Source organism: Vipera ursinii (genome assembly GCF_947247035.1).
Source record: "Vipera ursinii genome assembly, chromosome: 11".
NCBI lineage: Eukaryota > Metazoa > Chordata > Lepidosauria > Squamata > Viperidae > Vipera > Vipera ursinii.
This window is the reverse complement of record NC_139524.1, coordinates 16,992,307-17,004,717: the sequence shown is the minus strand read 5'-3', so window position 1 is coordinate 17,004,717 and position 12,411 is coordinate 16,992,307. Positions and strand designations below refer to the sequence as shown.

Genomic DNA, 12,411 nt, shown 5'->3' with positions numbered 1-12,411 from the left:
GCATTATTCAATATTTGGGCAACAATTGCCAAGATACAATACCGCCTACACATGTCTCAGCGTCAAGCTCCCGCTTTGCTCGTGCAGTTGTTGTTTTCAAGTGTTGTTTGTTTTGCATTGCGGTGGGTTTAATTGTGTCATTTAGAAGGGGAGCCCTCACCGTTGTCCAGAACTTGGAAGTCTTTGTGATAGGAATCAAAGATGCACAGCTGCTTTTCGTCAAACTCCCATCTCTGCTGCAAATGTGACGTGCAATGTGATTGCAGAATAGGAAGCAACACAGATTAAGAAGGGGGGAAAATGGGGGGGGGGAAATTGATTTATTCCTTTATTTATTCCCTAAAGGTGCATTCCGCCAGCCCCGAACCTCTAGTGCATAAAGCATGCAATGAAAACGTCTCAACCTCCTAAAAAAATTCAAACTCTACTAATTAAAAATGACTGTACTTCTTCCAATACTAATATTAAAACAAGGCACCAAAATCCAATAGAGGAAGCATTTCGAATGCCACTTAATTTTGAAAAGCTTGGCAGAACAGCGCTCTTTGGGTTTTTTTTGTTTTTTTTTTAAGCAAAATCAGCAAGTTGTGTGGTGTTGGGGAATTGGACATCTGGGGAAAAGTGTTCCTAAAGGGTAGTTTTGGGGGGAAAGAAAGAAAGAGCAGCTTGGTATGTGAAGACGTGAAGGTAGGATTTGAAGAGCAACCTCTCTTGAATTACAGGAGCATGAAATGGGAACTCAAAATAACCCACCTTGATTTTATTAAAGAATAAGATGAGCCAGAAATAAACCTGAACAGGCTTTTAAGATTCTGTGGCTACACAGGTAGTCCTTGAATTACAACTCGTTTACTGACTGTTCAAAGTTACAACGGCACTGGAAAAAAAATGTGGCTCACACTTACGACCGTTGTGGCATCCTCGTGGTCACCTGATCAAAATTCGGTCGCTTGGCAACTGATTCATATTTCTGATGGTTGCATTGTCCCAGGGGTGTGTGTGTGTGTGTTGTCATCCGATCCCCTTTGTTCTGTGACCTCATGACAAGCAGTGTTAATGGAGAAAGCCAGATTCACTGAACAGTGTAACCACTGCAGCAGTGATTCACTTAAGCAACTGTGGGAAGAAAGGTTGTAAGACGGGGGGGGGGGGACTCACTGAACAAATGTCTCACTTAAGAACGTAAATTTTGGGCCCAATTCTGGTCGTAAGCTGAGGACTACATGTGTCCTACGGTCAGCATTTTCAGAAGACCTGAGGTTAGGAACGCAAGAAAGTGCAACGGCGCGTTGATCTGATAATCCTCAAACTCCAGCTGTGGTTGGCTTTACGGAAATGATGGCTTGACGTGACAGGCTCTGGTTGACATTGTCCGTGGTTCCTTGCAATGGAGGAAGATATACTAGGCGTGCTTCCATGAAAGGATTACAGTATCCTCAAATGCTGAAGAAAGCAATCCAGGATGAATTTTGTGAAATGTTTGCAAGGCTTTATTTCGGTTAAAACCTTCCTACGGTTGCAAAAATTTCCAGCGGACTGCAAAATCTGTAGTGTGCGTCACTCTTTTTTGCTGACTTGGGCCTCTCCTCCCAGCCGGCCCCTTCATTGGAACTAAGCACGGGATCTAGTTTTTGAGCAGAATTATATTAAAGCAGCTGAAGAGGTGATCCATAATTATCCAGATGTGTATGTTTTAGATGTCGTGGCAGGTGGGAATGAATTTGGGAGATGCAGGAGATTAGATGCTGTCTAGGGGATGGTCAGAGAAGAGACAGCTTAGCCCTCCCTGCATAAAGGGTGGAGAAAGAGACGGAGGAGGGACCCTCCCTAGCTTCTCAAGCTGTATAGGAGATGGGGGGGGAAAGGTGTTCAGACTTAACAATGTTCAGACTTAACAATAAAATTAAGATTCCCTTAATGTAGACCTACAATAAAATAGAATTAACTCATCAGGTTATATGAGAAGGCTGGCATTAACAGAATAACAGAATCACAGAAGTTGGAAGGGACCTTGGAGGTCTTCTAGTCTAACCCCCTGCTCAGGAAGGAGACCCTATGCCATTTCGGATAAATGGCTGTCCAATCTGGGAGGGAGAGAGGAAGGAAGGAAGGAAGGAAGGAAGGAAGGAAGGAAGGAAGGAAGGAAGGAAGGAAGGAAGGAAGGAAGGAAGGATAACAGAATTACAGAGTTGGAAGGGACCTTGGAGGTCTTCTAGTCCAACCCCCTGCTCAGGCAGGAGACCCTATCCCATTTCAGATCCAATCTCTTCTTTAAAATCTCTGATGTTGGAGCATCCACAACTTCTGGAGGCAAGTAGTTCCACCGATTAATTGTGCTAACTGTCAAGAAGTTTCTTCTTAGTTCTAGAAAAATCAGGTGCTTTTCTGTACAGAGGAGATCTATCATCAAAGACTAAGTGTTAATGAAATATACCGTGCATGGAGAGACTTAAGGACTAACTAACTAGCTACACTTTCTTGGCCTTCCTTAGTGTTTGAGTAAGTGCAGGGGGGAGATGAAGAAGGTTGTTCTTAAAAGTTGTGAGGATGGAATTAAATCTAGTCAAGTGAAAAAAAAAACACAAACAATCCCGCAAGTCCGGTCTGGAATTCCTTAGAAAGAAGCCTAGCAGTTGCTCTGTGGGTTTTTCGTTTTTCGTTTTTCTTTCTTGGCACAAAAAACCAAAAGAATACAAAAGGACCATCTCTTTGAAGAGGCTTTCTCTTTTATGATGAGAACGGCTTCGGAAAGAATTGAAGGCGATGTTGCCAAATGTGGTCCATGACTAATTGATAGCCGAGCCCAGGGATTTAATGCAGCTCCTATCTGTCCTAGAGCATTAAAGCAGATGAGCCGAAAGTGAAAGGGAGTTGAGTGCGTCTTTCAGGACACGACGATGGTCTTCCGGTGAAGGGACCGTCTGTGGTCCTTCGGATGTTTGTGCACTTACAGCTCCCGGGTTTCCTTTAAGAGTGGAGGACGAGTAGCTATGAAGGGCCCCCACTGGTCTCCAATCTTGATTTCTGGGGGATGGACAGCAGCAACCATCATCCATGCTGGGTGGGAATGATTGGGCCTAAGTGACTTGGAAGGTGTCAGAGAAAGCGTCTACAAGAAGTTAAGGAGAAAAATGTCGGTAGGGCTTTAATGATCCTTGGAAACTGGCTTCCCGTTGGCATTTAAACCCGAGAATTGAGTTGCTGGACTGCATTTCTCTCTCAATTGGGGAATGTGTGTCAGGCCTAAAAACAATCCAAAGCTCCGTTCTTTATTGGCTTACAAACATGGCCGAAGATAAATCTGTAGAGCTCTCACTTTTGTCTCATCCCCCACCTTGGCGGGTGCTGGGAAAACTGCCACTGCACTGTAGCCCATCACACCAGCTCTTGCTTTGATGTCAGAAATGTGGTTTCCCAAACCTTCTGGACTATTTACTGTACATTTATGTAAGAATGTCTCTGGGCAAAGCTCCTGGGAATATGGTCATGCTCTAACAAGTCGAGAGATTATTAATGAGAAGAAAAGAGAGAATATCACTTTTCCCATGTAGCTTTCAAGACTGTTTTTTTTTTTTAAAAATTGACCAGTTGGGCTGGACAAAGGACCCCGCGAGAACCATAAGATAGAAACCGCCACCATGAATACAAGCAGGGAAGGAAGGAAGGAAGGAAGGAAGGAAGGAAGGAAGGAAGGAAGGAAGGAAGGAAGGAAGGAAGGAAGGAAGGAAGGAAGGAAGGAAGGAAGGAAGGAAGGAAAATGGAAAAGAGAGAAAGGGAAGAAGGGAGGGAGGAAGAGGGGAAAGGAAAGAAGGAAAGATAGAAAGAAGAAGGAAGGAAGGAAGGAAGGAAAGGAAGGAAGGAAGGAAGGAGCGAAAAAGAGCAAGAGAGAGAATTAATCTCATACTAAATTGGTTACTGGTATGATTGTAACCAAATTTGGCTCTATGATGTTGCATTAAAATTCAGTCCAAAATAAGCAGAAGAAACTTCAGTAAATGATGAAAGAAAAGTGCATGAAGAGGTTGATTCCGGGGGGAAAGAAAGACTTTTTAGCTTCCCCAGAGACTCCATTTCAGCCCTACCAAAATAATAATAATAATTAATAATAATTAATTATTATTATTATTATTATTATTATTATTATTATTATTATTATTATTATTATTATTATTTTTAATCCAGCTGCACACTCCAGATTACCTGGAATTAATGTGGCTTTTGTGACTGTTAATTAATATTTCAGAGTGTTGCCTTTTGACATGGCCGAAGATAAATCTGTAGAGCTCTCACTGGTTGTAAAACATTGAAGAAATACTTGCTAACAAAGATTTATATAGAGATAATTATAAATTGGGAGCAAATTAAGAAACAAAAGTCCTTTTTCTAAAAAAAGGAGCCTTTTTGTTGCATTAAAAGTTAAATCGCCGTTTGTAATTTCTTTTTATTTGGAAGAAATATTCCAATTTTAATCTCCTTTTCAATATTAAGGAATGATGTAAATGTCTGTGGGTTTTTATCTGGGGAAGTAAGCAAGCAAAACAATGGAAAAGCAATGTTAAAAATTGGGACAAAATGTTCTGAATAATGTCCTGCATTATTCTTTCATTTGCAGCTACACAGATCCTTTGTAGATGAACACACAAAAAATATCTAGCAGGCCCCGATAACTCAATAGGAAATGTTTGTTTTGACCCATATTGCTCTATAGCTTAGATATAGCTTATATGCATTTATTAAAAGAATCTCATTATTAGATTTCATCATCAAACATTAAAATACAAACCAACATAAAGGGAAAAAAGGAAATGGAATGACAAAGCAAGTTAAAAATGACAAAAATATACATCAAACAAATATAACAAAAGTGACTTCCGACTTTCAGTGCAGAGATTTCTTTCCGTTTGACCCAGATCTCTATCTTCCTCTTTAGATTCTATTGGGACCTCACCATGTTGCTCCTCATGGTTGGAAATCTGATCATCATCCCGGTAGGCATCACCTTCTTCAAGGATGAGAACACCACCCCATGGATTGTCTTCAACGTGGTCTCAGACACCTTCTTCCTCATTGACTTGGTCCTCAATTTCCGCACGGGGATTGTGGTGGAAGACAACACGGAGATCATCCTTGACCCCCAGAGGATTAAGATGAAGTATCTCAAAAGCTGGTTTGTGGTGGATTTTATCTCATCCATCCCAGTAGACTATATTTTCCTGATTGTGGAGACCCGCATCGATTCGGAGGTCTATAAGACAGCCCGAGCTCTGCGGATTGTCCGTTTTACCAAAATCCTCAGCCTCTTGAGACTCCTGAGACTGTCTAGGCTCATACGGTACATTCATCAATGGGAAGAGGTAAGTAAAGATGAAGTAGGTGAGAAGAGCAAAAAGGAAAGGTGTGAATGACCAGGTGTCCGTTCTAAGGCAGAATATATTGAACACTGATGGGTTTACCTGAATCTATTTACACTGGTTACTCTCAAGAGAAGCTGATAGAAATGTATTCCTTTACTTTTGCTAAGCTGAAATTCTGGAATTCTGGGAGTTGTAGTTCCAAACTCTTTGGAGGGCATCATATTAGCCAAGGTTTACAAGGATATTAAGTTCATTTAGGATTGAATTTAATAATGTAATGGGAACCCATTCAGATAATTGCATGGAGGTATTATAATGTCTGGTCTTCTCTTACTTCAAGATCTGTTAAGCCAACCCTGCAATTCTGGGGCTCTCCTAGTCCTTCTGTGGCAAGGGACTCCGGGTTTCTGTCCAGGTTCTGCCCTTGAAGCCACCACTGGAAATGGCTATTCCTCCACTGGTTCTGTTGCTTCTCCAGCTGGGCTTCAGATGAAATGGGATCTCTGCTTCTCCCCTCCAAATCTCCTAGTTGTGTTCTTTTTCTGAGCAGCTGAGGAGAAAAATCAGTTACCAGTGGTGGATATTTTATAGCCTGAACTCAGATGTTCAAGTCTTTGGAGGAAATGTTGAAGGCAAAGGAGATAAAATTCACCGGTGAGTTTTTCATGCATCATTTTAAGACAGAACCACCATATCTATGTCTTCAGAAAGTCTGGAGATGGGTGGTGTCAGTGTGGAGTTCTTAGTGTTGACTGAGTTTGGCTGTGTTCTTGTAGATGTTTCATTACTCAGCTAGGTAACATCATCTGTGCTACAAATGTCCATTGTTCATTGCTGCAAGTGTTGCCTTCCTGTCATGTGTGAGAAATCAGGAAATCCAGACAATTCAAATGAATATAAGGGTTGATTGCCAACTTAAGCTCTCTACGAGAATCTGAACTACTAATGGTCAAAGCAAATTGATGCTAGATAAGAGTCAGTGGAATTCAAGGTGAGTGCGACTTAGATCTCTTGTGGGCATGAAGGGACTCAAGACTGATGACGCGTTTGATCCCTCCTTTGGGCTCAGCCTGGTCATCTCCTACACTTCCTCTCCCACACCAGAATTTCACCCTCAGCAATGAAATGTAAGGAAAACACAGTGTTTTGTCGATCCTTTGGTTTAATCTTCCTCTACATTTAGGCTGGCAGTTCTTTGATGAGAACGTATGGCAAAGCGTTGATGGTGAGGTACAATCTTGTTCCCCTTCTTCCCCTTATCCATTTCTGTGCTCCACCATTCATTGTTTGGGTCACCAGGAGCCATTAGACTTTGGATAGTCCCTCAATATGCCACAAAATTCAGATTCCAGGAACAAGCATCCCAGGGAACCACAATGTAAGTTGAATGAGGATGGATCGCTTGCAAACATCACCTTTCCTTTACACTTCCCTCTATTCGGTGGTGGGGCCAGATGTTTCTTCCTGCCCCCACCCCTCCCCTCCTCAGTAGAAGCTGAAATCTGGCTTTGCAGCAGAGCTAGGACAGTGCCTGGTTTCTGAAAAGGCTAATGGAGAGATGGGTAGTGCATAATAGGCTAAAAATCAAAGGTAAATATTTGAATAACTTCATTGCTGCAATCTGGAGCGAGGGTGAAGACAGGAAAGTAAAGTAGGTTTTTCCGGGCTAATCTTGGTAACCGCGGTTCGAATTCCACGGGGTGTTCTGTGATTAGGGAACTTGATACAGGGCAGATGGATAGCCTGGAGATAATAAAAGTGGAGTTTGGTAAGCTTCGTGGGTGGATTTAGGAAGGACCGTGAAAGGATTATGAAATAGCCTGACCGCTGTGAGATCTCTTATCAAGGACATTCAATGAGCTTGGCTTCTAATAGGACAACAGAGTGAGAGTCAAATCACTGGATTGGTGAGAATTGATAACCAGGAAGAGAACGCTTCATACCACTTGATTTTTCTTTCTTCTGCCTGGGCTGCTGAGCACAAACAAACAAAAAAAAACCAGGATGGAGAAAAGGCCCAACTTTCTCCCACAGGGAGCTTTTTTTCATGTAGATTCAGATTCTGAACTTCAATGGCAGCGAAATCTTTTTGGTGACTTGAAAAAACAGCTTCCAGTACTGGGGAGAACAACCGGAGTGGCTTAATTCTGGTGGGGCCAGCCCAGCCTAGAAGAGCTGTAGGCTGAGGACACTGTAAGAACCCCAGCTTGGTGTTTTGTGACTATTGGATCAGTTGCATGTTCTATCTTAGCTTTGTCCATGTGTTGATAGTGATCTTCAAATTAAACAAAACTCTCAACTTTCTAGACTCTAGAAAGAGGGCAGAGAAGAGCAGCAAAGATGATCCGGGGACTGGAGGCTAAAACATATAAGCAGGGGTCTTCAAACTCGGCCCTTTTATGACTCATGGACTTCAACTCCCAGAATTCCTCAGCCAGGCATGCTGGCTGAGGAATTCTGGGAGTTGAAGTCCATGAGTCATAAAAGGGCCGAGTTTGAAGACCCCTGCATATAAGGAACGGTGGCTGGAATTGGGGATGTCTAGTCTAATGAAGAGAGAAGGATGAGGGGGGGGGGACATGATAGCCATGTTCCAATATCTCTGGGGCTGCCCCAAAGAAGAGGGAGTCAAGCTGTTCTCCAAAGCACCTGAAGGCAGGACAAGAAGCAACGGATGGAAACTAATCGAGGAGAGAAGCAACCTGGAACTAAGGAGAAATTTACTGACAGTTAGAACAATTAACCAGTGGAACCACCTGCCTCCAGAGGTGGTGAATGCTCCAACACTGGAAGTTTTTAAGAAGAGACTGGACAGCCATTTGTCTGAAATGGTATAGGGTTTCCTGCCTGAGCAGGGGGTTGGACTAGATGACCTCCTTAGTTTTCCTTCTGTTCCTGGCTGCCTTGTAAAAGTTCCTCTCTTACCCATTTCACCTTCAGGAGGGAGAAATGAGATTGCGTGTGACTCCTTCTCCCATAGAAGATTTGCAGTAGATCTCCCACACCAGCATTCGGAGCGACAGGTTGATGGTTTGCGGATGGAGCCTTCCTCTTCCTTAACCCCCTCGACCAATCCAAGAGCTTGGAGCCAACTCCGATGCTGAAGTCCAGCTTTGTCTCCTTGCTGGCTGTCAAGAGGTGTGAAGGTTTAATAGATGGTATCCAGGTGGATAAAATTATTTTCCGAGCACCACTGTGAAAACAAGCACCTAACCGACGCTTGGTGGACACGTAATTATCATCCTGTTCGCCCGATTAATGAATTCAGGTTAAGCTCAGGGGGGAGGTCTACTGGCTGTTTTCCATTCACCCACGAAGTTGCCTTCCAGGGGGACGTTTGGGCAGGAACAGCTACCGTTTCTCGCTTGATTCCCGAAAGTGGATTTCCTGAGCAGCCTCTTTTATTTTTCCGGTAAGATGTGATTGTGTAACAACTCGAAATGTGCTCAGTTGCTTGCAGCGGCGGTGTAAGGAAGCCATTTCAGAGGAGAGCAAAGCGACTTTGAAAACCCACGTAGAGAAACCTCTGAAATTTCTCCGTTGTGGGGTGGAAGAAGAGGGAAGCCTTGGCAAGACCCCACTCGGAAGATTGCATTCAGCTTTGGTCGTCATGATATTAAAAAAAAAAGATGTTGAAGCTCTAGAAAGAGTGCAGAGAAGAGCAAGAAGGATGATTAGGGGACTGGAGGCTAAACCATAGGAAGAACAATTGCAGGAAGCTCTTCTCCAAAGCCCCTGAAGGCAGGACGAGAAGCAACAGATGGAAACTCGTCGAGGAGAGAAGCAACCTGGAATTGAGGAGAAATTTCCTAACAGTGAGGACAATTAACCAGTGGAACAGCTGGCCTCCAGAAGTTGTGGGTGGTCCATCACTGGAGGTTTTTAAGAGGAGATCAGACAGCCCTTTGTCTGAAATGGTACAGGGTTTCCTGTCTGAGCAAGGGGCTGGACTAGAAGACCTCCAAGGTCCCTTCCAACTCTGTTATTCAGTTATTCTGCCGGAAGCATTTTTAAATATTCAAGTTAACATTTAGAAATAGTACTGTAATTGAAGGGCGTTTCCTTGTCAAAAGGGTAAAAAAAAACCATCAGTCCCCTTTTCAGCAATCATGCTTCAGGTCGTCTCAACTTATGACCATTCATTTAGCAGCGGCTCAAAGTTACAACAGCGTGGAAAGACGTGACTCACGACCAGTCCTCTCGCGCACAACCATCGCAGCATCCCCGCAGTCACATGACCGGGATTTAAGCGTGCGCATTTGCAGTAGCTGCCGGATCACCATTTGCAACCTTCCCAGACATGCAAAATCCATTGGGAACTCTACGATTCACTTAATGACCGTGTGATTCGCTTAACAACTGTGGCAAAAAAAAGATGGCAAAATCAGGTGAGATCGCACGATGCCTTGCTTAACGACCGCAGCCCTTACAGATGAATTTTCCAGCCCCTCTTGTGGTCATCAAAGACTACCAGTGTTGAAATTAAGTCACGAGCAGCTGGGGAGGGAGGGAGAGTTAAGGAATGTGGGCACCAATTGGGCACCCGGAGCTGCAGGTGACACACACCTGTCCCTCAGGTGGCGTGATTCCTTGCCGTTTGCTCGGATGGGAGAGGCTGGCAGTCTCACTCCTCCGTCCAGCCTCGTCTGCGGCTTGTCTGAAGCCGCTCAAGATGGTTTTTCTTTTGGGAAATCTGAATTGGACGTTCCCCTGGAGGGGCAGGGACCAGGTGCCAGGTCCCATCTTGCAGTCAATTAACTGCTTTTCTCTTTCATTTCCGGCCTTCATTTTCAGCTCAGCAAGAAAGCCTGCTTGGGTTTCTGGAGAGAAACCGCTAACAGCTACATTTCCCTGGAGCTTTTTTTTTTGTTTTAACAGCTTCTTAGCAGTAGATCAGATGGGCCTGCAAGAGCCGAACGTGTCATCCTGCTTCCGAACAAAAGCGAGGCTACCCAGTCCAGGTGCTCTTATATTAGGCAGGAGTAGATCCCGCTCGTCGGGCTGTTGTTTTCTCGTTCCAGTGCCAGTGAAATGCAGCGTTCAGCTAGGAGGGCTTTGGGGAGGCTTCGTGCATGCGCCCTTTGGCGGAAAATGTATTTGTAATTTCCTTTCACTTCTGCTGTCACAGACAATCACGCACAGGCTGGTGAAACACGGCGAAAAGGCCATCTCGGTGGGACCGGAGCTGTGATTGTAGCAAGATTCTGTCTGCGTCGTATCTAAATGATACTCCTGTCTGCTCCTGCGCGGAGTGCAACACTATCAACAGGGTTCCTAATCCAAATTTTATCACAAGGACGCAGAAGTGTAGAGTGGGGAGGGATCACGAGGTGATCCAGTCCAGCCCTCTGCAATCTGCAGAAAAAAACAAACAACAGCAGCTGAACAATTCATGAGAAGCCTTCTGTCCAGCCTTTTGTCCAAAGCCTCCAGAGATCAAGAACCCACCATCTCCATATGTCTGTAGATCAGAGGGTGGGCAGCTCTGGCCCCTTTACGACTTGTGGGCTCCAATTCCCAGAATACCCTGAGCCAGGAATTCTGGGAATTCTGGCAGTCGACGTCTGCAGGTTCATAAAGGGCCCGTAGGTGCCCACCCCGGATATTCAACTGCTCCACTGTTGATGGATCTTATTGTTTAGCTATTTTTTTTTCCTTTAGACCTTCCTTTTCTCTGCTTGAGATTGCGACCGTCCCTAGTCTGAGTCAAGAGTAGCAAAGGGGACCCTGTATTTTCATGGATGGCTCTTCTCCGGTTTTATTTGTTATTTATTGACTAGATTTATATGCCGCCCATCGCTTTGATAAGACAACTCTGGGCGTGAAGTCCCAGGAGTGTGGTGTCAGATGAGTGCAGGGTTCGCATTCGCACGAAGCCCAGTGGCTGGTCTCCTGTCGCGGTCACCTCTTCAACACCGGAGTCGGACACTGGCAAGTGGGCAGGGCCGGGTCCTCCCACACTGCGGAGCCAGAGGAGCTGGCTTATCTGGGGCACCCTGGATGGTGCGTGGCTGCATCAGCATGCCGGACAAAGCGCTGCGTTGTGCCTCGTGCGGAGACAAAATCCCTTGAAGAGAGAAGCGAGTGGGCTGAGCAAGCTGTTTATTCTTCAGCCCCCCCCATCCCTAGGCTTTTGGGGAGGGGAGGGAGGGCTGGGAAACAGCTGCCCTCAGGAACACAGCTGGCCCAGAGATGATGCCCAGGCAAGCAAGAGGCATGGCTGGGAAGAACCAGCACCAGAACTCTTTCTTTCTTTCTTTCTTTCTTTCTTTCTTTCTTTCTTTCTTTCTTTCTTTCTTTCTTTCTTTCTTTCTTTCTTTCTTTTTCTTTTATTTTTCTCTTTTTCTTCTCTTCTCTTTCTCTCTTTTTTTCTTTCTTTCTTTTTCTTTCTTTTTCTTTTTCTTTTTCTTTCTTTCTTTCTCTTTCTTTCTTTCCTTTTTCTCTCTTTTCTTTACTTCATTCATTCATTCATTTGGCTTGTTTGTCACCCACCATGCCTGGAGGCAGTTCTGGGTAGCTTACAAACATTAAAAGCCAATAAACCAGGGATTCCCAACCTGGGGTGCGAGACCATATTTCAGGGGGTGGGAAAACCTGGGTTTTCAAAATTGCAGTTTATATGCGTATTTCGAACTTTTGTACGGGGTGCAAGAATACATCAGAAGCGTTCTAGGGGTGGGGGGTAGAGAAAAGGTCGGGAGCCGCTGCAATAAGCCCTTGAAGCATTAAGCACAGGTAAACCTTCCATTCATCGAGATGCAGGGGACCATGGCTTGAGCTGAACCAGCCCCCCAAAACTCTTTGCCACCAGGAACAAATGTGCTCAGAGAAGCAGGGATGGTCCCTACCTGAGCAGAGAGGGAACAAAGCACTAAAGAATCTAAATTTCTTTGCAAGCTGCTATTCTGAGCACACGTTGTCGGTCTGATCTCCTGGCACTCCAAATGAAATTAATCACTCCGTGTGGGCGGGCTTTGCCCAAACAGTGGCTGATTTCATGTTTATTCAGCCAGGAATATTGACAGATTATTAGCATATTTGTAGATACCTAGAAATT

At 44.5% G+C, this 12,411-nt stretch overlaps 1 protein-coding gene across 1 annotated transcript in view; it reads left to right on the top strand.

Annotated features, from left to right (window-relative positions):
* HCN4 (hyperpolarization activated cyclic nucleotide gated potassium channel 4) overlaps positions 1–12,411 on the top strand; it is a gene marked incomplete at both ends in the record, with an annotated part of 41,771 nt that overhangs the window by 10,316 nt on the left and 19,044 nt on the right. The window contains one exon of the mRNA XM_083371683.1: positions 4,931–5,354. Coding sequence (XP_083227809.1) covers positions 4,931–5,354 — 424 coding nt within the window. The remainder of the gene's footprint in view (positions 1–4,930; positions 5,355–12,411) is intronic.